General features: G+C 47.9%; 2 protein-coding genes across 2 annotated transcripts in view; both read right to left on the bottom strand.

Annotated features, from left to right (window-relative positions):
• Nucleotides 1-25,971, bottom strand: part of LOC148144987 (uncharacterized) — a 518,924-nt gene that overhangs the window by 301,883 nt on the left and 191,070 nt on the right. The window lies entirely within an intron of this gene.
• LOC148144992 (uncharacterized) lies at nucleotides 1,789-24,895 on the bottom strand. Its single transcript, XM_087975652.1, has 3 exons — nucleotides 24,778-24,895; nucleotides 4,162-5,545; nucleotides 1,789-4,015 (listed from the first exon to the last, which is right to left on the bottom strand). Exons 2-3 carry the CDS (start codon nucleotides 5,136-5,138, stop codon nucleotides 3,250-3,252), a joined length of 1,743 nt encoding a protein of 580 aa, XP_087831778.1. The 5' UTR covers nucleotides 5,139-5,545; nucleotides 24,778-24,895; the 3' UTR covers nucleotides 1,789-3,249.

The raw sequence follows: 25,971 nt of genomic DNA, 5'->3' as shown, positions 1-25,971 counted from the left end.
CAGGGTGGAAGAAGTGCTGAAGCCCTTCCCGCAGACGGGACAGGGGAACGGGCTCTCCCTGGTGTGGCTGCGCCGATGAGTCTCCAGGACAGATGGGACACAGAAGCTTTTCCTGCAGTCGCCACACTTCCATCGTTTCTCCACGGGGCTGGATTCCTCGGGTTTCTCCATGGCCGAAGCTTTAGTTACACACAAATGCGTGTGGAGCCCCTCCCCACCGTGAATTCCTCTTCCCAGGCTCAACACTCAGTGCACTTCAAAAGTAGGGTCTCTCATCCAGTCCCACGGATGCTGAAAACGTACTCAAACAGGAACCAAAACTTTGCTCCTTCTCACAGAATCATAGTTGAAAATTGTTGTGGTCCCGATGGATTGAGTGACTGTCAGACATTGATGTCAAAGTGAGGACTGCAGACGCTGGAGAGTCAGTGTCGAAAAGTGTGCCGCTGGAAAAGCACAACCGATCAGGCAGCATCAGAGGAGCAGGAGAGTCAATGTTTTGGGCTTAAGCCCTTCATCTGTTGATTTTGAAGCTTCAGTCTTCAGATCTTCCAATACACTTAAAAACAGGTTACAAAAGTCATCACTATCAGTGCAGGGTAGAAATTCAGAACAAGCAATTCTACTTTCTGTGGAATATTCTTTTCTTTCGTTGTTCCACAAAATTGAAAGCACTTCCACACCCTCTTCCCCCTCTGTTCTCACTCTGCTCTATCTCATTCTCCTGAAGGTGCTGATTCAGGATCTTACAGGGGCAGAAAAGCAAAAACGTCAAGACTGACATCTCTCTGAATTTTGGATACCTCCACCTGAAAGTTAATATCTTTCACAACATTGGGATCCTGCCGAGAGTGAGCAGGTCTGATTTTGGGAAGCAAAAAAAAAAGTGTCCATTCAGGGTGAACCTGCAATGCAGTTTCTTGAGGAAGGACCAGACACAAAATGATTATCGACCCCGGAAGGTGGGAGTAAAATGAGACGTCAAGGCATTAACACCGACACACTTCAGTCAAACTCTTCTGCTCCCAGTCAGGGCAAAACATGCTCTGAAAGTCCAGCCTTCACAACCACACTTCTGATTCCACTGAAGACAATTAGAGTCTCACAGCACAGAAACAGACCTTTTGGCCCAACCTACCCAGATATCCTAAATTAATCTAGTCACGTTTGCCATCACTTGGCCCCTATGGGGGCTGGGTGCTGGCAGCTGGGACTAAATTGGGTTGGCTATCTTGTCAGCAAGGACGAGTTGGACCGAAGGGTCTGTTTCTGTGCTGTACATCTCTATGACTCTAGTTGCATTTGCCATCACTTGGCCCTGACCCATCTGAACCCTTCATATTCAGATGCCCTTCCAGGAGCCTTTTAACTTGTCATCGTATCAGCACCCACCACTTCCTCTGGCAGCTTGAGCCATCGCTCAAGCGACTCCATGTTGAAAGCGTCTGATCTTGTGCACCATATGACACCAGGATAATCTCAGATCATTCCAGGTCGCATCGATACTCAGTCAGTGGCTTTCCCGAACAGGATGTTGTACGTGATCAAACAAGTCCATGGGTAGGCGATCCCCCACCTCTTAGTTCAAGTATCTCTACGAGAACTTCCTTGCTGGTGGGTCCCTTGGAGACGTTTTTATAAATTACTTAGATGCAGGCATCGGTGGATGGATTAGCAGAATTGGACTGAGAGGTGGCAAATGGAGTTCAATGCAGCTAAATGTGAGGTGATTCACTTTGGGAAGAATAACAGGAAGGCCATGTGCATAGATCCCTGAAAGTTGCCACTCAGGTGGATAGTGCTGTTAAGAAGGCATACAATGTGTTAGGTTTCATTGGGTAGAGGGATTGAGTTCCGGAACCGCAATATCATGCTGCAACTATACAAAACGCTGGAGCAGCCACACTTGGAATATTGTGTATAGTTCTGGTCCCCATATTTCAGGAAGGATGTGGGAAGCATTGGAAAAGGTGCAGAGGGGATTTACCAGGTTGTTGCCTGGTCTGGAGGGAGGGTCTTATGAGGAAAGGCTGATAGACTTGGGTCTGTTCTCATTGGAAAGAAGGCAGCTTAGGGGGGGATTTGATAGCGATATATAAGATGATCAGAGGATTAGATAGGGGAGACAGTGAAAGACTTTTTCCGAGGATGGTGACATCAGCTTCCCAAAGTGAATCACCTCACATTTAGCTGCATTGAACTCCATTTGCCACCTCTCAGCCCAATTCTGCAGTTTATCCAAGTCCCTCTGCAACCTGTACAAATTGAGGGGTGATAGATTTAAGACAGATGTCAGAGGCAAGTTCTTTATGCAGAGAGTGGGAAGGGCGTGGAATGCCCTACCTGCGAAGGTCGTCAACTCAGCCACATTAGGGAGATTTAAACAATCCTTAGATAAGTGCATGGATGATTTTGGGATAATGTCAGGGAATGAGCCGAGAATACTTCACAGATCAGCGCAACATCGAGGGCCGAAGGGCCTGTTCTGCGCTGTATTGTTCTATGTTGTTTGTTCTATGTTCTAAATTTAGTGCAGGAGGCTGAAAGAAATGAGCAGCTTTAAAACAAAAACCTCTTGGAGCTCAAAGCTTTCAATGAGAGTCTGAGCCCGGTGGTAAGTTCGGGTAACCTTTATTGCAACCCAACTTTGTTACAGCTTCAGATCCGCCCAGCAAAAAAAGGCAGGGAAAAAGTATCTGCTTTTTGAACAGCTCAAGGTCAAAGTACACACACCACACCTCCCCTCCTCCCCCTGCCACCACACTTTCCCTCCTCACCACGCTGTCTTTACTATTGGCCAGCACCAAGTTGTCCCTTTGTAATCGGATCCTTGGTACAGCCATAACCCGGGAGGAAGTATTGCCTCACTCAGCAATTTCAACCCATACCCTGTCTCCAAGTAAGTTTCTCCCCGCTCATTTGCCAGGAAGGGGCAGTGTAGAGTCAACCAGACTGCTGTGGGTCTGGAGTCACGTGTCGGCCAGACCGGGTAAAGGGTGCAGCTGGAACGACTGAGTGAATCCTTTCCCACAATGGCGGTTCCCTTCCCTAACAAGGGAGAGAGGGAATCAGATGGGGGCTTTCTCCCCCACACCATCCCCTCCCTGAAACGGTCTCATCGTTAGATTCCGAACTCCACATTTCTGACCGAATACCAATTCTGCCATCTGTCGTGGTGGGATTCGAACCCGGGAGTCCCCGGAACCGGGTTGATAGTCCAATCGATAATGGCCCTTGGCCGTCACTCCTTCAATCCCCCTGCGATGGCACGTGAACTCGTTGGTGCTTCCGCAGGTGGGAGACCTGGGTAAAGGCCTTCCCGCACTTGGGGCAGCTGAAGGGCCTCTCCCCCGTGTGGATCCGCTGGTGGGTCTGGAGGTTGGAGGGGCAGTTGAAGCCCTTCCCGCACTCGGGGCAGCTGAAGGGCTTCTCCCCCGTGTGGACCCGCTGATGGGTCTGGAGGTTGGAGGAATTGCTGAAGGTCTTCCCGCACTCGGGGCAGCTGAAGGGCCTCTCCCCCGTGTGGATCCGCTGGTGGGTCTGGAGGTTGGAGGAGGTGGTGAAGCCCTTCCCGCACTGAGAGCAGGTGAAGGGCTTCTCCCCCGTGTGGATCCGCTGGTGGCTGTGCAGCTTGAAGGAGGTGGTGAAGCCCTTCCCACACTGAGAGCAGGTGAACGGCCTCTCCCCGGTGTGGACACGCTGGTGGGTCAGCAGGGAGGAAGATGTGCTGAAGCCCTTCCCGCACTGAGAGCAGGTGAAGGGCCTCTCCCCCGTGTGGATCCACTGGTGGCTCTGCAGCTGGAAGGAGGTGCTGAAGCCCTTCCCACACTGAGAGCAGGTGAACGGCCTCTCTCCGGTGTGGACACGCTGGTGGGTCAGCAGGGAGGAAGATGTGCTGAAGGCCTTCCCGCACTCAGGGCAGCTGAAGGGCCTTTCCCCGGTGTGGACCCGCTGGTGGGTCTGCAGGTTGGAGGAGCAGTTGAAGCCCTTCCCACACAGAGCAGGTGAAGGGCCTCTCCCCGGTGTGGATCCACTGGTGGCTCTGCAGCTGGAAGGAGGTGCTGAAGCCCTTCCCACACAGAGCAGGTGAACGGCCTCTCCCCGGTGTGGACACGCTGGTGGGTCAGCAGGGAAGAAGGTGTGCTGAAGCCCTTCCCGCACTGAGAGCAGGTGAAGGGCCTCTCCCCGGTGTGGATCCACTGGTGGCTCTGCAGCTTGAAGGAGGTGGTGAAGCCCTTCCCACACTGAGAGCAGGTGAAGGGCCTTTCCCCTGTATGGACCCGCTGGTGGGTCTGGAGGTTGGAGGAGGTGGTGAAGCCCTTCCCACACTGAGAGCAGGTGAAGGGCTTCTCCCCCGTGTGGATCCACTGGTGGTTCCGCAGGTTGGAGGAGCAGGTGAAGCCCTTCCCGCACTGAGAGCAGGTGAACGGCCTCTCCCTGGTGTGGACACGCTGGTGGGTCAGCAGGGAGGAAGATGTGCTGAAGGCCTTCCCGCACTCAGGGCAGCTGAAGGGCCTCTCCCCCGTGTGGACCCGCTGGTGCTTCCGCAGATTGAAGGAGCAGGTGAAGCCCTTCCCGCACTCGGGGCAGCTGAAGGGCCTCTCCCCCGTGTGGACCCGCTGGTGGGTCTGCAGCTTGAAGGAGGTGGTGAAGCCCTTCCCACACTGAGAGCAGGTGAACGGCCTCTCCCCGGTGTGGATCCGCTCGTGGGTCCGCAGGGAGGAAGATGCGCTGAAGCCCTTCCCGCACTGAGAGCAGGTGAACGGCCTCTCCCCCGTGTGGATCCGCTCGTGGGTCCGCAGGGAGGAAGATGCGCTGAAGGCCTTCCTGCACTCGAGGCAGCTGAAGGGCCTCTCCCCCGTGTGGACCCGCTGGTGCCTCTGCAGGTGGGAGGAGCAGGTGAAGCCCTTGCCACACTGAGAGCAGGTGAACGGCCTCTCCCCCGTGTGGACCAGTTGGTGGGTCAGCAGGTGGGAGGATGTGCTGAAGGCCTTCCCGCAGTCGGTGCAGGGGAATGGCCTCTCCCCGGTGTGACTGCGCCGATGGGTCTCCAGGGCAAACGGGACATGGAAGCCTTTCCCACAGTCGCCACACTTCCATGGTTTCTCCACGGGGTGAGATTCCTCAGGTTTCTCCATGGCCACAGCTTCAGCTGCACACAAACACGTGCAGAGCCCCTCCCTGCCGTGAAATCCCTTTTCCAGGCCGTATAACTGTTTCAGGCTCCACCCACAGTGCGCTGCAACAGTGGGGTCTCTCGTCCAGTCCCACTGATGCTGAAAACGTCCTCAAACAGGAACCAAGAAGCATTGATCCCTCTCACAGAAATCACAGTCAAAAACCGTTGTGGTCCTGATGGATTGAGTGACTGTCAGACATTGACATCAAAGTGAGGACTGCAGACGCTGGACAGTCAGTCGAAAAATGTGGCGCTGAAAAAGTACACCAGGTCAGGCAGCATCCGACTAGCAGGAGAGTCAATGTTTCGGGCATAAGCCCTTCATCTGTTGATTTTGAAACTTCAGTCTTCAGATTTTCAAATACTCTGCAAAAAGAGATTACAAAAGTCATCACTATCAGTGCAGGGTAGAAATTCAGAACAAACAATTCTACTTTCTGTGGAATATTCTTTTGTTATTCCACAAAATTGAAAGTACCATCCCCCTCTCTCTCCCCCTCTGTTCTCACTCCGCTCTAACTAATTCTCCTGAAGGTGCTGATTCAGGATCTTACAGGGGCAGAAAAAGCAAAAACATCAAGACTGACATCTCTCTGAATTTTGGATACCTCCACCTGAAAGTTAATATCTTTCACAACACTGGGATCCTGCTGAGAGTGAGCAGGTCTGATTTTGGGAAGCAAAAAAAAAGTGTCCATTCAGGGTGAACCTGCAATGCAGCTTCTTGAGGAAGGACCAGACACAAAATGGTTAATGACCCCGAGAAGGTGGGAGTAAAATGAGACATCGAGGCATTAACACCAACACACTTCAGTCAAACTCTTCTGCTCCCAGTCAGGGCAAAACATGGTCTGAAAGTCCAGCTTTCACAACCATACTTCTACTTCCACTGAAGACAATGAGAGTCACACAGCGCAGAAACAGACCCTTTGGCCCAACCTGCCCAGATATCCTAAATTAATCTAGTCACGTTTGCCATCACTTGGCCCCTATGGGAGCTGGGTGCTGGCAGCTGGGACTAAATTGGGTTGGCTATCTTGTCAGCAAGGACGAGTAGGACCGAAGGGTCTGTTTCTGTGCTGTCCATCTCTATGACTCCAGTTGCATTTGCCATCACTTGGCCCTGACCCATCTGAACCCTTCATATTCAGATGCCCGTCCAGGAGCCTTTTAACTTGTCATCGTATCAGCACCCACCACTTCCTCTGGCAGCTCATGCCATCGCTCAAGTGACCCACGTTGAAAGCGTCTGGTCTGGTGCACTAGATGACACCAGGATAATCTCAGATCGTTCCAGATTGCATCGATACTCAGTCAGTGGCTTTCCCGATCAGGATGTTGTATGTGATCAAACAGGTCAGTGGGTAGGCGATGCCCCACCTCTTAGTTCAAGTATCTCTACGAGAACTCCCTTGCTGGAGGGTCCCTTGGAGACACTTCAACTGGACTTCATTGAGTTGGAGAAATGAGTTGAGTTGCTATCAATATGTTTTGCTTATTGCTGATGTCTTTTCGAAGTGGATTGAAGCCTAACTTCCTCCTAACACTACTGCTGAGACTGTAGTGAAGATTTTGTTTCAGGAAATAATTCCCTGCTTCAGTGTACCTGCGTGCATTAGCTCCGACAATGGACCACACTTTGTAGGTAATATTAACGGAGAACTCTGTTCCCAGCTTTGTATTTGTCGGCAACTGCATGGTGCTTATCATCCTCAGGCGGCCGGCCTTATTCAATGTTTTAACCAGACTCAAGACTAAACTTGCCAAGTTAATGGCCGGGTCTGGCCTCTCCTGGTTATGCTAATCCCTGTGGCCTTATTCCAGATGCGATCCATATCTGTGGGCAAGACACGACTGTCTCCAGCTGAGTGTCTCTCTGATCACCCACTCCGTACCCCTTGGAACGATTCGGCTCCCTTCTCAGTCCACTTCCACCACATGACCGAAGCAATGAATGATTATGTTCTTGCTCTAACTAGTGTTATGCGTGCCTTTCACTCCCAGGAGCGTGCGGCCTACAGCGATGTTCCCTCCCTTTCAGCCTCGTCACGGGTAGAACCTGGTTCGTTGGTGCTTGTCAAGAACTGGACTGGCAAAGGTCTCTATCCTCGTTGGGATGGCCCCTTCCAGGTTTTACTTCCCACCCCCACAGCGGTCACAGTGGTTGGGTGCTCAGCTTGGGTCCAACTGCACCATTGTAAATTGATTGACCGCACCAATCAAGAGGGGGGAAGAGGAGGAGAGAATCCTGGAATCCTAACAAAAGGAGTGGACCCTGTCCAGTTGGGTTTTTGAATCTTGCTGTTGTTCTAATGTTAATCTTATTACAGATACATGAACTAAGAGGAGGGACATGTGGGTGATCGCTTATCTCCTCACCTTTCTGATCACATACAACATCCTGATGGGGAAAGCTACTAAGTATGGATGCGACCAGGAATGATCAGAGATTATCCACCACCCATGCTGAGATGAATTTGTCCAGTGCACCGGACCAGACGCCTTTGACGTGTGGAACATGATGAAGATTGATTATTGCAATGGACTCTTCCATCAGAAAGACCAGATGGTCCATCTGGACAGTAGAAATCAGTGGGAGTTACCATGTCGTTACCATGTTTTTTTGATTTTACCTGCAGATGCAAGCCTAGTGAGGATAAAAATGATCAACTCAGGAACACCATCCCTTTTTGCAGGTCGGGCCAACTTGAGAAAAGGGAAGCCTGATAGGGGAAACTCCTCAATCCACAAACAACTTATTGATACAGGCCCACAGAACGCTCTTCACCCCAGAGGCAGTAGCATGTTACTCATCTCTATTGGGAGATGACTTACTTGCCCCGTCCCCAATCCCCGATTCCATTCCATTTGTCAGACTTCCTACTGCCGACCCTGCGAAGAGAAATATCACTTTCCAATACCTCCGGTCTGTGTATACAAACAGCTGGTGTCACACTGGCTGGGGTACAGCAGGCCTTATGTGGCACATGGACTTGGAACGGAACCCTTCCCTTGTGCATTTATAGGCCTTTTCTCTTTTCAGAACCTGATACTGTCACCAAGACCATGTACAATAGATCTAAGGGAGAGCCCAATGGGAACAGCATTCTGAGGACCATTGTCTCCCATACAGTGCGAGTGCTCGAGTCACTTGGCCCATTTTTTACAGCGCTCAAGCAACTCCTCTTGCAAAACGTCGACCCTTTACTCCTGTAGACCTGACCAGACCCGCTGCTGTAACATTTCAGTAACCTATTTTGACAAACTCTCCGTAATATAAATCAAACCAGACTATTATTTCTTCAGCTAAGGTAAAGCTACCAATTTCCTTGTCCTTGATGACAAAGATGTCCCTGATAAGGTCACTATCAGAGCCCTTGTTCCCACAACAGTACCTTGTCCTGGCCAGTGGACAAGTCGATGGAACCTCCATCTGAGGAGGATGCAGCGGTCGGTTTCAGCCAACCTTGCTCCAACTGGAAGGACCCCAAGGGACTGGGTGACAATACAGGACACCCGATAGGCTGGGGAATCCAGAGTACCCTGGGGTTAGAAGGATTGGCAGGGGTGACAAGTCAACAGAACCGCAATTCCCTCTTTGACGGCCTGACCATTCGAGGAAATAAGACTAAAGAGGCTCTGAAACAGAGTAAACTGGGATTATCAGACCTGTGTCTTTACTCCGTGCAGAATCGGTATGCTTTAGACTATATACTCCCGCAGGAGGGTGAGGTCTGCACCATTGTCCCAGATAAATGCACTATGGGCATTCCCGATCTCACTGGCAATATTACTAAGATACAAGAAGAGATCCAGGTATTCCTTGACAGAATGACTGAAGGGACCAGTTGGGGAAACTGCAGATCGGGCTGATGGTACAATTGGCTTATCAATTTAGCCTTGTCTGTTGTTGGTATTGGTATTGTTAGGTATTTAATTACTAGGCTTATGAGGTCCCTTAGTGATATGGATTTGCCCCAGAAGATGCTCCTTTTGCGATCCGATGGCTCACCCACAAGTGTCGATGGCGATGATAAATGTGACCAGATGAGCTGCGAAGATGGTGGTGCCGCTCTACAGGATGTTGATGGCTGGACCACCTTGAAGGGCATTCGTTTGGACTAGCCTTCTCTTTCAGTGATCGCAGTGCAATCAAAGGGAGGCATGAGGGTGGGGGCATCTGGGTGATAAAGTCTATAGCCTTAAAACTTGCCTTTAAACATCCAGACTCAAATGTAATGCTGAATTATTGAATACATTTACTGCACTAGAAAATAAATAGGCAGGAAGGCTCAGAAAGAGGAGAGAACTTAAAGATAGGGACACGTGGGCTCACCAAGTGATAACAGGATGCTGTAAGGCAATTAAGAACGTTTACCTCAGCATCGGTGAATCTGTGTGAACAGGACCCCAAGTGATAACATTCACAGCCGTTCCCTTGTGAAATGAATGTAAGTCTTTGAATCTGACCCTGAAACAAGACTCGGTACTATCCATAGCTTTGTAATTAATGGGTGGAGCTTGTCCATTGTAACGGATTCTTACTACCCCTTGCAAGCGGGGCAATCACAAAATAAATCTTTGCTGTCTTGAGATTTCAAAAGGACACGAGAGAGAGAGACCATTTTAGTGCTGAGGCTGTTGAATCCCATAGAGAATTAACTTAGTGCTTATCTGTTATGGATTGAATTGAATTGCATTTTGGGACTTTATGATGAGAGATTTTTATTCCAGGTTTCCAAAGAGTATGATCTCCAGGACAAACCAAGAGAGAGGCTTTACAGGTCTGAGTTCTCAAAGGATTCCCTGGGCCACCTCAAATCTCCACTTTAACATGGGAGGTAGGACAAAATGGCTTCTGCTTGGCTAACTCGGTGGGACTGAGTCAGGCAGATACCCACGACTCAGAACAAACAAGAAACCACAGACTGATGTCAATCCAGTGAAAAAAACTGCAAATGTGAACCTAACCATTAAACGCAGAAGTAACGGTTTAATCCTAACCGCCAGACAGGACAAATATGATTCCAAGAACAAGTTGTCTACAAGAAATTATGATAGATTAGATTGGATTAGATTCCCTACAGTTTGGAAACAGGCCCTTCGGCCCAACCAGTCCACGCTGACCCTCCAAACAGTAACCCATCCAGAACCATTTTTCGTCTGACTAATGCACCTAACACCATGGGCAATTTAGCATGGCCAATCCACCTGACCTGCACATCTTTGGACGCTGGGAGGAAACCGGAGCACCCGGAGGAAACCCACGCAGACACGGGGAGAATGTGCAAACTCCACACACACGGTCACCCAAGGCTGGAATCGAACCTGGTGCTGTGAGTCTGCAGTGCTAACCACTGAGCCACCGTGCCACCCTAGGCTAAGTCAAAAATGCATGAGGACCTTGCGGGATCTGATTGAGCATGATCATATAGTAACAACCAATGTCTGACTCTAAACAATGTACATAAGTTCTATCCAAACTCTAAAAGTCGGCGGATTCTTTTGGCACTCTAGGAGTACTCATCGGTGGCCCAGTGGTTAGCACTGCTGCCTCACAGCACCAGGGTCCCAGGTTCGATTCCAGCCTTGGGGGGCTGGCTGGGTTGAGTTTGCACATTCTCCCCATGTCTGCGTGGGTTTCCTCCCACAATCCAAAGATGTGCAGATGTGGTGAATTGGCCATAATGTTGGGTGCATTAGTCAGAGGGAGATAGGTCTGGGTGGGCTACTCTTCAGTGGATCGGTGTGGACTGGTTGGGCCAAAGGGCCTGTTTCCACATTGTTGGGAATCTAATCTAATCTAATCCTTCTGGGCTGATCATAGTCTACCGTCCGGGCCATATCAAAGAATAAACTATTGCTTGTATAATTGACAAAGTCACTTCCAGGTGTGTTTATTGACCAATCCCAGAAATCCGAAGATCCAGACAGCAGTCCAGATCAGAACAACCAGATAGGAAATGGTTAATGTCCCCAGGATGTGGGGAGCAAAATAAGACACCAAGGCATTAACACCAACACCAGGGAAAAACTGAACATACAGATGTGACAAACATTCGTAGCAAGCCAGAATCACAGATGTACAGCACAGAAACAGTCCCTTCAGTCCATGCTGACCAGATATCCTAAATCAATCTCGTCCCATTTGATAGCACTTGGTCCATGTCCCTCTAAATGTTTCCCAACATATACCCATCCAGATACCTTTTAAAAGGTTGTAATTGTACCAGCAGTCACCACTTTCTCTGGCAGCTCATTCTTTACACACACCACCCTCTGTGCATAGGAGTTGCCCCTTAGGTTTCTTTTAAATCTCACCCTAAACCTATGAGCAATCCCAGATCAAAGATCTTGTCTATTTATCATCGACATGCCCCACATTATTTATACAAGGGGTCACCCCTGTGGGATATAATTAAAGCAGTGTTACTTCTGCAACCAGAATTGCTTCTGCAAGGTAAATGAACTAACGCCAGTGTATAATTGTTTCAGCCAAGAGTGGAGTTAACAAGAATGAAAAATTGCTTTTGTATTAGCTAAAATGTGCATACATGAAATGTGCCTGCAAATGGTAGATGTTACAGACAAACAGATAAGGTGCTGTGAGGGGAGGGGGTGGAGGTTAAGCTAGACATGCTTGTACAAACAGTTATAAGCATCTGTTTCCTGCTTCTGCAAAAACAAAAAAAAAACACAATCAGGGAGGTCAGAAGGCTCAGTGTCGGCGAAAAATGGGAGGAAATGTTGCTTTCGCAAACAAGGAAGTAGCTGGCAGTGAGAGGATATACGCTAACACGTTGTTCACGCACAAGGCTGAATAAAGCAAGAAATAGACAAGAGTAATGGGCGCCACCGGGAAAGAATGGAGAGACAAACCGATCTTTTGAGGATCAGCTTGGAACATCGGGAGGAGGTGAAGGAGGAATGTGAATGAGGGAAAGAAGCTGAATGTGCTGGAGCAAGGTGGAGGAAGGACAGAGGATGCAAAACCGGCTTGAAGCTGCAATGAGGAATATTGCATGTGCTGTACTTGTACCTGTGGCAGTTACTGGTGGGAATCGGGTGCATTTTAAACATCAAAACAGGAGATATCCAACCCTCCCCCTTCCCAATCTCTATCCTTCAGTCCCTCCTCACCCGGGTAACTAAGACACATACCTGAGTTTGCGGAGGCTGCTCCCTCCCTGCATTCACTCCAGTTGCTACAAGTGACCAATTTCCCCTCCTCCCATCTCTGTCTCCCTCCCAGGATGAAGAGTCGGCCAGAGGGCGGGAGATTCACTTTGAAACTGACAGGGCCACTTCCGCCATGTGACGTCACAAAGAAACTAGGGGCGGGGGCGAGGAAAAGTGACGGCTTAGTGGGCGGGGCATGGCTAACAGCGGGACGCCGCACTGCGCATGCGCTGCGCCTGCGGCAGACGGGGAGGAGGACACACTTTCCAAAAAACCCCTCCCTTCAGAGAATCCCCACAGTGTGGAAGCAGGCCACTCGGCCTCACCGACCCTCCCAAGGGTCACCCACCCACACCCATTCCCCTGTCCCCATTGCTCTTCATTTATCCCTGAGTCATGCACCTTACCTGCATATTATGCCTAATTTAGCATGGGGAAAAACAATGACTGCAGATGCTGGAAACCGGATTTTGGATTACTGGTGCTGGAAAAGCACAGCAGTTCAGGCAGCATCCGAGCAGCAAAATCGACATTTCGGGCAAAAGCCCTTCATCAGGAATAAAGCAGAGCCAATCCACCCTAACCTGCACATCCCTGGGCACTATGGGTAATTTAGCACGGCCAATCCACCCTAACCTGCACATCCCTGGGCACTATGGGTAATTTAGCATGGCCAATCCACCCTCACCTGCACATCCTTCGGCACTATGGGTAATTTAGCATGGCCAATCCACCCTCACCTGCACATCCCTGGGCACTATGGGTAATTTAGCATGGCCAATCCACCCTAACCTGCACATCCCTGGGCACTATGGGTAATTTAGCACGGCCAATCCACCCTAACCTGCACATCCTTGGGCACTATGGGTAATTTAGCATGGCCAATCCACCCTAATTCAACATGGCCAATCCACTTTTGATTAGAGTGGTGCTGGAAAAACTCAGCAATTCAGGCAGCATCCGAGGAGCAGGAAAATCTTCCTTTCGGGCAAAAGCCCTTCATGAGGAATAGAGGCAGAGTGCCTGCAGGGCTCAGATCCGAACTCTGCTGGTTTAAAGGTGGTCCGGAGTCTGTGTAGGATGAGTTGGTTACGGAGGCAGGCACCAAGGAAACAAACGTGGCTGTGGTAGCGAGTCTGTTTGAGGACATGGTCAAAGAGCCTCAGGGCAGAGGAAACGTGTTGGGAGTTGCAGTGGGAGAGGGATTCCTTGAGATTCTTGTAGAGAGAGGAGGAAAACTTCTTCAAGGCAGGCTTCCTTGCAAGAGGATTCACTGTAGGGTTAAAATCAACTAGGTAAAAACAAGGACTGCAGATACTAGAAACCAGATTCTAGAATCACACAACTCCAGGTTGTAGTCCAACAGGCTTCTTTGGAAGCAGTAACTTTTGGAGTGCTGCCTCTTCATCAGGTGGTTGTGGAGGATAAGATCCTAAGACACAATTTAGAGCAAAACAGTCCAGTGTCCTGCCACTGAAATGGTATATTGAACAAATCTGGATTGTTCAATCTTCCACCTTTTCAAATAGGTTACAGGTCTCATTACAATGTAAATCCTAGAACATCTTGTTGTCACCTTCTCAAGATAACAAGGTTTTATAGCAAAAGCTCAAGCCATGATTAAATGGCGGAGTGGACTCGATGGGCTGAATGGCCTTACTTCCGCTCCTATGTCTTATGGTCTTATCTCAGCTCAGACAATGCACTAAAGGTGTGATGTCAGAGTCTGCCTGTCTCCCAATCTGGAGTCAGACTGGTTCTGTTTCAAGTCGAATTTACAAACTATTACATGTATTGACTGCCTGCAGAGTTTTCCTTTAAAAAAATGCACATAGAATGTATCTGCAAATATACATCTCTCCCCCCCCGCCACCCCCCCCCCCACCCCACACACAGACACAAACACACACGCACAAGTTTATTGGGTGAATTTGTACTTGCAGAATTATGTCTTACTTTGCTCAAAAACTGCATGAATCCATGTAAGATTCTGTAAGTCAGTTTAACCATTGTGGCACAGACAGTCTCACACAGGGGAGCTCACACCTTCAATACATTATTTGGGCTAACGCGACACCAATTGGTAAAGTTCACTTGAGGATTTAACTATTTTAAGAGGTTTTGTGATTTACATTTGAAAAAACTGAAACTATCATGGTCATTCGAACAGATGAGAGACTTAACAAACAATCCGGGTCCTTTTCAATATATAATTTCAGTTACATCACACTATAAACTGTTGCAATAAATTCTGTGTCTTACAATCTTATATTCCACAATCCCCTGATGAAGGAGCTGCACTCCGAAAGCTACTGCTTCCAATTAAACTTGTTGGACAGAATTCCTCAAGTAGGGCACCATAAGAATCCTGGGAGACTGCTATTTCCTGTTTACTTCATAATGAACAAACATTAAGCACGATCACCTATTTATTTCTCATTTTGTTTCATTTTTCTTGTTTAATTCCCTGCGATGATGTGGGAGAATTATTAGATTTGGGTCAGCCATTTGGTCACATATTAAAGCCTGGAAACTGTGAGAGGTAATTTCGGTTTAAACTTTAAGATGTGCCTGGACCACGGACTGGTCTATAATAAAAGACAAAACTTTTGTTTCTTTTCTAGAACATTTTATATACTCAAAAGTAGAATAGTTTAAATTGTGCAGAATGCTGACAATTTGTGAACAGAGTAAAAACAAGCAGGCTAGTTTAAATTGTGCAGAATGCTGACAATTTGTGAGCAGAGTAAAACAAACAAGCCCTTGATTGATAAACCATTGACACAGGAGGGAAGGATGAGTCCTTGACTGATAAGACTCCAGGATGGGGGAACGACTTGAGACATCTGTTTCAAATTAAAGCCTTTGACTGATAAGACTACAGGGTGAGAAAAACAACAAACTTTGGAGACTCTGGAGCCTTTTGTTGCAGACTTTGTGATAAAAATAATGATGTTTTTAAGAATGTGAACCTCATGGCTTGTTGGAGCCAAGGAGAGGAGGGACTTGTGCTGTAAAAAATGGGAGACTTTGTAAGCCTCAGCGCGCCTTTTCTTTAAGGGTGCCCGACTCTGCAGACTTGACTTGTCAATAAAACTTTGTTTTCCTGAATTTGTCTAGAGCGATTATTTAGAAGCGATTTTCGTTTCTAACAGAAACCATTTTGAATCTCAGCTTAGTGCCTGCTTGCTAAAGTTTGTGTTTCCCAGGCTCAGCGGAGACAGTTGGCCTTGCAGCTGTGCTGCTTCCTGATAAACAAATTCTTTCCTGACATGGGGCTTTATTTCCATCCTCCACAGTTGGCGAGTCAGGCAGGAGGTATCCTGGTCCTGCCAGGTCACTGGCCGATATCCTTTCAGAGATGAAATATAGAGGGTGCTTGCTGCTTTTGTTGTGTCCAAACTAAAGAGGAAAGCTGGCCAGGGACAAAAGTGCTGTTAGAAATGTTGATACAATTCTCCCCACTCAGCCACAAGATACCAGTGAGAGAACTCAACAGGGTCCTAGCGTCTGGACGTAATACTGCTGAGAGCACTTGTGCTTTACAAAGTTAGTAATAATGAATTTGCTTACCCCAGGGTTACGAGAGGTGAAACCGTATTTGAATGAATTTGGCATACAGGACACATTGGGCAACTATTAAAGACTCTGTTGTATTTCCCTGGGTTATGGACTCATGCAGAGACACAAACAACTTGTGTTGAAAAGTGTTCGATTTGCAAATGGAACAAAGGAGAGGTATGTAGAGTTTGCACACTTGGTTAAGCAGCAATGTGTCACAGCCAGGATTTATGAGGCTCAACTCCCTAACTTGGGCTGCTCTGGAATGTGAGTGCCTCATTATTCCTTCCTTCCTTCCAAGGCTAAAGAAAAGCTGACAAACTGAGATATGAAGCAAGTTGGAAAATGGTACAGAGAGACTCACACAGACAGAAGTTTGCAGGAAAGTTAACACTTCATAATCTGGTTTCAATGCACATTAGCCTGGGTATGGTACTGATATCACAGGGGTCTCAAAAGGGTACTCCCTCAATACTCAAACCAAAACATGGGTGCCTCCTGCTGGACTGGTTTGTGTTCATTCTTTGCTGCTGCCTGTTTCAGTTGATGATGTACATTATTGTTAACACTCACAAACCTGGTGGCACCCAGATTTTCGGAAAGCAGCTAGGAAAAGATCTGAAGCATGTTTAATTTGTAAACAAACAAGGTGCATACTCGAAGAGGGATGCCCTGTGTTTGTTAACCACCTCCTTGCTTGGTCGGCCTTTTTAAATTGTCTACAACTTGCTTATATAGTATCACCTCGCGTACATTGTTATGAATATTGTCTAATAAGAGTAGATGTATTTAGTAGCTGAATCAAAACCATCCCAATGACTGAAACAGCTGACACTGGATTGTTGGACAAGTGGGAAATATTTGCAGTTAACCAAAGCACTTCAAAGTTTACAGTCACGGGTACGTCAAGCTGAAGAATTAGGACCGGGGCATATTGGAGCCTGCTTCCTCGGGCAGAGAGTTCTGCAGATACACTACTCTCTGGGAAAAGCAGCAGCCCTCACTTCCTCCTCCTCATCTCTGTCCTAAACCTACTCCCCCAAAGCTTGAGGCCTAGTCTCAGCCACCAGCAGAAGTGACTGGATAGGGTAGTGCTTCATCCTCTCAGTGCAATGAATTCCCACTTTCCACCAAAATCCCGGATGTACTCACTTCGTTGCTTGCTGTCTCACAAATGAAAGATTTCATTCTAACTTCTTCCGGTCCCAGGAAGGGCAAAGCATCTTTGAAAGCTGCTCTGAAAGCCCTGTCTTCACAACCACACTTCTGCTTTCACCGAAGACAGTTGGAGTCATACACCACACAAACAGATCCTTCAGCCCAACTCGTCTATGCCAACCATATATCCGGAATCAATCTATTCCATTTGCCAGCATGTGGCCCATATTCCTCAAAACCCTTCCTATTCTTGTACCCATCCAGATGCAGAGGGATGTGGGCCAAATGCTAGCAAATGGGACAAGATGAATTTTGGATATCTGGTCGGCATGGACGAGTTGTACCAAATGGGCTGTTCCTGTGCTGTATGACTCTAATCTTCTTCGGTGAAAGCAGAGGTGTGATTGTGAAGGCTGAAGTTTCAGAGCAGCTTTCAGAGATGTTTTGCCCTTAATGGGAGCAGAAGTTACAATGAAATCTTGCATTGGTGAGACAGCAACTGAGCGAGTAAGTTAAGTACATCCGGGATTTTGATGGAAGGTGGGAATTTGTTGCATTGTGGGGATGAAGCCCTACCCTATCGAGTCATTTCTGTTACTGGGGAGACCAGGCCTCAAGATGAGGAGAAGCAGATTTAGGACCGAGATGAGGAGGAATTGCTTTTCCCAGAGAGTAGTGAATCTATGGAATTCTCTGACCACAGAAGCAGTAGAGGCATTTTCACTAAGAGAGACCTTGGAGTGCAGATTCATAGCTCCTTGAAAGTGGAGTCACAGGTCGATAGGATGGTGAAGATGGCGTTTGGTATGCTTTCTTTTCTTGGTCAGAGTATTGAGTACAGGAGTCGAGAGGTCATGTTGTGACTGTACAGGACATTGGTTAGGCCACTGTTGGAATATTGCGTGCAATTCTGGTCTCCTTCATATCAGAAAGATGTTGTGAAACTTGAAAGGGTTCAGAAAAGATGTACAAGGATGTTGCCAGGGTTGGAGGATCTGAGCTACAGGGAGAGACTGAACAGGCTGGGACTGTTTTCCCTGGAGCGTCAGAGGCTGAAGGGTGACCGTATAGAGGTTTATAAAATCATAAGGGGCATGGATAGGATAAATAGACAAAATCTTTTCCCTGGGGTGGGGGAGTCCAGAACTAGAGGGCATAGGTTTAGGGTGAGAAGGGAAAGATATGAAAGAGACCAAAGGGGCAACTTTTTCACACAGAGGCTGGTGTGTGTATGGAATGACCTGCCAGAGGAAGTTGTGGAGACTGGTGCAATTACAACATTTAAGAGGCATTCGGATGGGTATATGAATAGGAAGGGTTTGGAGAGATATTGTTTGGGTGCTGGCAGGTGGGACAAGATTGGGTTGGGATATCTGGTCGGCATGGGATGGGTTGGACCAAAGGGTCTGTTTCCATGCTGTACATCGCTATGACTCTAAACTCAATACACAGTTGAATGGGTATTTGCAATGGTAGGGGAATGAAGGGTAGTTGGGACAATGCAGGGAGGAGGAGCTGAGTTGATGGATAGATCAGCCATGATTTTAATGAATGGTGGAGCAGGCTGGATGGGCCAAATGGCCGACTCCTGCTTCTATTACTATGAAACTGTAACCCTGCATTTCCCATGGCTAACCCACCTAACCTACACGTCCCTGGACATTCTGGGCAATTTAGCATGGCCAATCCAAATCAAGGCCAGTCAGCAGTATAGTGATGTGGAAAATGAACATCAGAGTGTGATAGAAAGGGACAAGGGGAGTAAATATACCAGCAATCAAACTGGATTTTAAAGGTCACAAAAATTGAAACTAAAAACAGTGTGTCTGAATGTGTGCTGCATTGTAACAAAAGTGAATGAGTTGACTGCACACATTGAAGAGAATAATTATGATCCGAGACTCCTTACAGAGACATGGCTTCAGGATGGCAAGGATTGGATCCTGAATATCAAGGGGATAGTCAGATGGGAAGCTCGGTAAAGGTAGAGGGTTGGCACTGCTTATCAAAGCACTGATCACAGGGTAGTCTGGTGTCACCTCGGATTTCAGGTCCTGATTTCTCTGTCCTCTGTTGATCTCCCTGTTCCCTATTACCCCTTCTGGAACAATAAAACATTCAGTCATCATGCCCCAACCCACAATCTCCCAGCCTGTCAACCATCCAGGCACAGAGTTTAGTCATAACAGGGAATTAAACAAGAAAAATAAGCATCTATTAGAAATAAATAGATGCTTATGCTTAATGTTTGTTCATTCAGAAGTAAACCAGAAATAGGGCTCTCCCAGGATTCTCATGGTGCCCTACTTGGGGAATTTTGTCTCCCTTCCATCTAACTATTAGCACCCAGCTATGATTTACAACAATATTTACAACAGAAGTAAGGCACCTGTTCTCAAATAGGCAGAGATATACTGATGTAGATTTTTGTTTCTCTTTCGTGCAAACACACGCACACGTCCATGGGGGTGAATTTGTATGTGCAGGTTCGGGGGGATTGGCTATGCCAAATTACCCATAGTGCCCAGGCACGTGCAGGTTAGGGTGGATTGGCCATGCTGAATTATTTAGTGCCCAGAGATGTGCAGGTTAGACGGGGTAAATGGAGAGCAACAGGTGTAGGGGAATGGGTGGGTGGGTTAACCTTCAGAGGGTCAGTATGGAGACTTTAGGCCCAGTGGCCTGCTTCCACACTGAGGGTTCTCTGAAGGGAAGGGGTTTTGCAAACTGTGACTCGCCTCTTGATATGTTGATGTCACAGCAGGGAAGTGGCCCTGTCCGTGAGTGAATCTCACTATGTCTGGGCAACTCTTCATCCTGGGAGGGAGACAGACATGGGGGGGGGGGGGGGGGGGGGGGGGGGAGGGGAAATCTATTCACTTGTAGCAACTGGAGTGAATGCAGGGAGGGAGGAGACTCCACAAACTCAGGTATGTGTCTTAGTTACCCGGGTGAGGAGGGACAGAGGGATCGACGTTGGGAAGGCGGGAGGAGTAGATAGCTTTTCTGTTTTGATGTTTAAAATGCATCCGATTCCCACCAGTAACTGCAACAGGTACAAGTACAGCACATGCAATATTCCTCATTGCATCCTCTGTTCTTCCTCCACCTTGCTCCAGCACATTCAGCTTCTTTCCCTCATTCCCATTTCCCCCCACCCTGATGTTCCAAGCTGACCCGCAAAAGATCTGTTTGTCCCTCCATTCTTTCCCGGTTGTCTTTTGTGAGTTTTGAAAACTTTCCCAGTCCTCTGAGGATTGGAGTTGGGAGATTACGTTGTGAACTCTCCAGGACATTTGTTTGGCTACTTTTGGAGTAGTGTGTGCAGTTCTGGTCTCTCTGCTAGAGGAAGGATGTTGTGAAACCTGAAAGGATTCAGATAAGATTGACAAGGATGTTGTCAGGGTTTGAGCTGAACAGGGTGGAGCTGTTTTCTGTTGAGTTTTCAAAGGCTGAGGGTGACCCTACAACCGTTTATAAAATCATGAGAGGCATGGAGAGGGTAAATAGAAAAGGTCTTTTCCCTGGAAGGGTCATAGGTTCAGGGTGAGGGTGAGATTTAAGAGGAACCTAAGGGGCAACTCCTATATTCAGAGGGTGCTGTATGTAAGGAATGAGCTGCCAGAGGAAATGGTGATGGCTGGTACAATTACAGCACTTAAAAGGCATCTGGATGGGTATCTGAATAGGAAGGGTTTAGAGGACATAGGCCAAATGCTGACAAATGGGACTGGATTAATTTAGAATACCTGGTTGTGACTGATGAGTTGGACCAAAGGGTCTGTTTCTGTGCTGTACATCTCTATGATTCTGGCTTTCCACTAACATTTGCCACGTCAATAGGTCCACTTTCTCTCTAATGTCGGTGTTAATGGCTTGACATCTCATTTTGCTCCCACCTTCCTGGGGACGTTAACCATTTCGTGTCTGGTTCTTCCTCAAGAAGCTGCATTCCCAATTCACCCTGAATTATCACATTTTATTTGCTTCCCAAAATCAGACCTGCTCACTCTCAGCGGTATCCCAGTGTTGTGAAAGATATTAACTTTCAGGTGGAATTATCCAAAATGCAGAGAGATGTCAGTCTTGATGTTTTTGCTTTTTCTGCCCCTGTAAAATTTACAATTTCTAACAATACTAGCTCCTCATTCACTGCTCCATCTGATACACGACATTGGAAACTCAGTACAGGAGGCTGCAAAAAATGAGCAGCTTGAAAACAAAAACCTCTTGGAGCTCAAAACTTTCAATGAGAGCCTGAGTCTTGCAGTAAGTAAGTTCAGGTAATCTTTATTGTGACCCAACTTTGTTACAGCTTCAGATTCCACCCCCGCACCCCCCTCACCAAAAAGACGTAGAAAAAGTTGCTGTTTTTTTAAATAAGCGCTCACACGGCCACCCCCCTCCGCCTCTCTTCCTCTACTATTGGTCAGCACCGAGTTGTCCCTTTGTAATTGGTTCCTTGCTACAGCCGTAACCGAAAGGAAATACTGCCTCACTCACCAATTTCAACCCATACCTTGTCTCCAAGTAAGTTTCTCTCCACCTGGTGCCTCCGCAGGTGGGAGGAGCAGGTGAAGCCTTTCCAGCACTCGGGGCAGCTGAAGGGCCTTTCCTCTGTGTGGACCCGCTGGTGGGTCAGCAAGTTGGAGGCCTGGGTAAATCTCTTCCCATACTCAGGACAGCTGAAGGGCCTCTGCCCCGTGTGGACCACTGGTGGGTCAGGAGGTGGGAGGCCCGGACAAAGGCCTTCCTGCACTCGGGGCAGCTGAAGGGCCTTTGCCCAGTGTGGAGCCGCTGGTGCCTGAGCAGGTTCGAGGAATTCCTGAAGTCTTCTCAAACTCGGGGCAGTTGGGAAGAGTGTCAATTCAGGGTGAACCTGCAATGCAGCTTCTTGAAGACCCAGACACAAAATGGTTAACGTCCCCGGGAAGCAGGGGAGCAAAGTGAGACATCAAGGTATTAACATAGACACCAGAGAGAAACTGAACGTAAAGATGTGGCAAATGTTTGTGGAAAGCCAGAGTCACAGATATACAGCATAGAAACAGACACTTGGATCAAACTCTTTGGTGCTGACCAGATATCCGAAATTAATCTAGTCCCATTTGCCAGCACTTGGCCCATATCCCTCTGAGCCCTGCTCCGGATGGCGGCCGTCTGGTCCACAGAGCACCTGCGCAGTTTGCAAAACATCTTCCCTTCCGAGAAGCTCCATCGTGTGGAAGCAGGCCACTCGGCCTAGGGAGTCCACACCGACCCTCCAAAGGGTAACCCACCCACACCCATTCCCCAACCGCTCTGCATTTAACCCTTACTAATGCACCTAACCTGCACATCCTATGGCTAATCCACCCTAACCTAGACAGATGCCAGCCAGACATCCTAAATTAACGTAGTTCCATTTGCCAGCATTTGGCCCATATCCCTCTAAACCCTTGCTATTCATATAGGCAGATGCCTTTTATATTGTCATTATGCCAGCCTCCACGACTTCCTCTGGCAGCAGGTTCCATACATCCACCACCCTCTGCGTGAAAAAGTTTCTACTCACTTCCCATTTCACCATTCCGATGTTCTTCTAGTTCTGGACTCCCTGATCCTGGGGAAAAGACCTTGCACTGATCCATGCCCCTTATATATTTTTATAAGGTCACCCCTCAACCTCTGATGCTCCAGGGAAAATATCCCTGGCCTATCAGCCTCTCCCTGAACATCAAAACGTTCCAACTTTGCCAACAAGCCTTATAAAAGTTTTCCCACCCCTTTCAAAGTTTCACAACATCTTTCCTATTGCAGGGAGACCAGAACTGAATGCAGTATTCCAAAAGTGGCCTAACCACATGTCCTGCACAACAGCAACAGGACTTCCCAAATCCTGTACTCAATGCTCTGACCAATAAAGGAAAACATACCAAGGTCTCTTTGTTCTGCAACACTCCCCTTAACTGTGTAAGTCTTGCCTGGATTGCTTGACCAAAATGCAAACCTCACATTTCTCTAAATTAAACTCCACCTGCCACTCTTTGGCCGATCAGCCCATCCGATCAGTTCTGATTTATCGCTTTTTCCTCCCTTATTCCAGAGAAGCTGAAAATCTCCATCCCACACACTCTCCCTCCATTCTCAGTTTGCTGAACCTAATCCCTGCTGTACCTCATCCTGAAGGGTCTGGTTCATGTTGATTAACAGGCCTGCACTCACCAGGGGCGGGGCGGGGCGGGGCGGGGCGGGGGAATCTAATTGAAACATACATAATACTGAACGACATGGACATTTGAAAGATGTTTCAATTGGTAAGAGAGACTAGGACCAGAGGACCTTTTGGAATGGAGAAAAGAAAAAACTTCAGCCAGAGAGTGTGAATCTATGGAATTCCTTGACACAGAAGCTGTGGAGGCCAGGTCACTGAGGATATTTAAAACTAAAATAGATAGGTTATTGAGTATCAAGGGGATCGAGAGGTATTGGGAGAAAGCAGGTGAATGGGGTTGACAAACTGATCAGCCACAATTGAATGGTATGAGCAGACCTGATGTGGTGAATGGCCAAATGTCTGCTCCTGTCTTATAGTCCCTTACTGTCCTGGACATAGTGAGAGAGTTGGGAGGAGTAGGTCAGTTGGTCTTTCGAGCCTGCACCAGCTTTGAACAGATCATAACTAGATATTAATCTACCTACATCTAGGTGGATAGGCTGCGATGTTTTCAGTGGAACACAGGAGGTTGAGATGCAACATTATAGAGAATTATAAAACCATAGATGAGGTAAATGGCAGGTGTCGTTTCAAGATTAGGAGCAAATTTTTAAGGTGCGAGGAGAAAGATTTTAAGATAGATATGAGGAGCACCTTTTTCCTTTGAGAGAGTGGTTTGTGTGTGGAATGAATGTCCAGAGGAAATGGTGGATGCAGGTACAGTAACAACGTTTATAAGATGTTTGGATAAGGACATGAATAGGAAAGGTTCAGAGGGATATGGGCCAAACACAGGCAGGTGGAACAAGTTTAGTTTGTGAACATAGTCAGCACGGACTAGTTGGGCTGAAGGGTCTGTTTCTGTGCTGTCTGACTCTGTAACTGTTCTATACTGGTCTTGAAACCATTTTCTTGCCTTCCCCCAGAAACATCCACCTCTTTGTTGTTCAAAAATCAGAGGAGTTCAGCCTTGAATATATTTAATGACACCCCACCCCACCCCTCCCCCTCCCCCGAACAGCAGGAAGGCATCCCCACTTCTGAACTCAATTCCTCTTGCTAATATAACACTTGCCTTGCTGATTGCTTGCTGCACCTGTCCCACAACAGGCAGTGACTGGTGTAGGAGGACGCTGAGGCCCCTTTGTACATCCACACGGCATTCCCGATGAAGGGCTCGGGCCCGAAACGTCGACTCTCCTGCTGCTTGGAAGCTGCCACACTTTTTGACTCTGATCTTCAACACCTGCAGTCCTCACTTTCCCCACATCCCAATATATCTCCATTTAAACAATGCACTTCCTTTCTGCTGTTTTATCCCCCCACAGCAAAGGCTATAACTTCACACTGTGGGACTGTTTTTGCCAATTGAGACACTGATCTGGATCAACATTTCCTGAGTCTGCTCCTCCCTGGATTCACTGTCTTTACATTCAGTTGCTGCGAGTCAACAACCGAAGCCCACAATGAAATAAAGAAATGGAAAAGAGAGTGCGGTACTCACAATGTTAAACAGAGGAAGGAAGTTGTAGTCTGGAGTGAAGCTCAATCTTCTTTCAGAGAGAGAGGTGCAGCAGCTTCAGAAGCTCATGGGACAACTTCCGCATTCAGACAATAGAGGATGTTCTCATTGGCAGGAGGACTACCCTACTTCCGGTCCTCCAAGGCTCCCCATTAGCTTCTAAAGAAGGTCGCACCCCGTTGCAGCGGACAGCTAGGAGCATGCGCCGTTCTTGCTGACACCGAGGAGCATGCGCTGTACACTCTGTGGCAATGCTGCAATTACTGACAAATTTAAGTGTCCAAATGCCAATAGGAGAAAAAGAAACGGTAGAGCCAATATTTATTTATTTAGGACTCGACATAACCAAACATGCTCCTCACTATTTTTGCTACTCACCTTGCCGACACCCCTCATGATTTTACAAATCTCAATAAGGTCACCCCTCAACCTCCTCCACTCCAGTGAATAAAGTCTCAGCCTCTCCTTATAACTCAAACCCTTCAGTCCTGACAACATCCTGGTACATCTTTACCGAACCTTCTCTAATAGTATTCTTCCTATAACAGGGCGACCAGAACTGTACTCAGTGTTCTAAAAGTGGCCTCACCAACATCCTGTATAATTTCAAAATGATGTCCCAACTCCAAGATTCAACTGTGCGGGCGGCACGGTGGCACAGTGGTCAGCACTGCTGCCTCACAGCGCCAGAGACCCGGGTTCAATTCCCACCTCAGGCGACTGACTGTGTAGAGATTGCACGTTCTCCCCGTGTCTGCGTTGGTTTCCTCCGGTGCTCCGGTTTCCTCCCACAGTCCAAAGATGTGCAGGTCAGGTGAATTGGCCATGCTAAATTGCCCGTAGTGTTAGGTAAGGGGTAAATGTAGGGGAATGGGTGGGTTGCACTTCGGCGGGGCGGTGTGGACTTGTTGGGCCGAAGGGCCTATTTCCACATTGTGAGTAATCTAATGAAGGTGTGAACAATGAAGGCAAGTGGGCTAATCAACTCTTAACAACTCTGTCTACCAGTGATGCAACTTTCAAAGAACTATGTACCTGAACCACACCCCCATGTCTCTGTTCTACAACATAACCCAGGGCCCCGCCAGTAACTGCTACAAGTCCTCCCCTTTTTATTAAAGCAAAGTGCAATTCCTCACTTTTATCTATACTCTCTCGTGTACACGCTCTCTCTCG

The sequence above is a fragment of the Chiloscyllium plagiosum genome, unplaced genomic scaffold (genome assembly GCF_037043375.1).
Source record: "Chiloscyllium plagiosum isolate Xiang-an unplaced genomic scaffold, Cpla_swu_hap1 HiC_scaffold_27, whole genome shotgun sequence".
Classification (NCBI taxonomy): domain Eukaryota; kingdom Metazoa; phylum Chordata; class Chondrichthyes; order Orectolobiformes; family Hemiscylliidae; genus Chiloscyllium; species Chiloscyllium plagiosum.
Note: the sequence above shows the minus strand (reverse complement) of the source record. Positions and strands in the feature narration are given on the sequence as shown.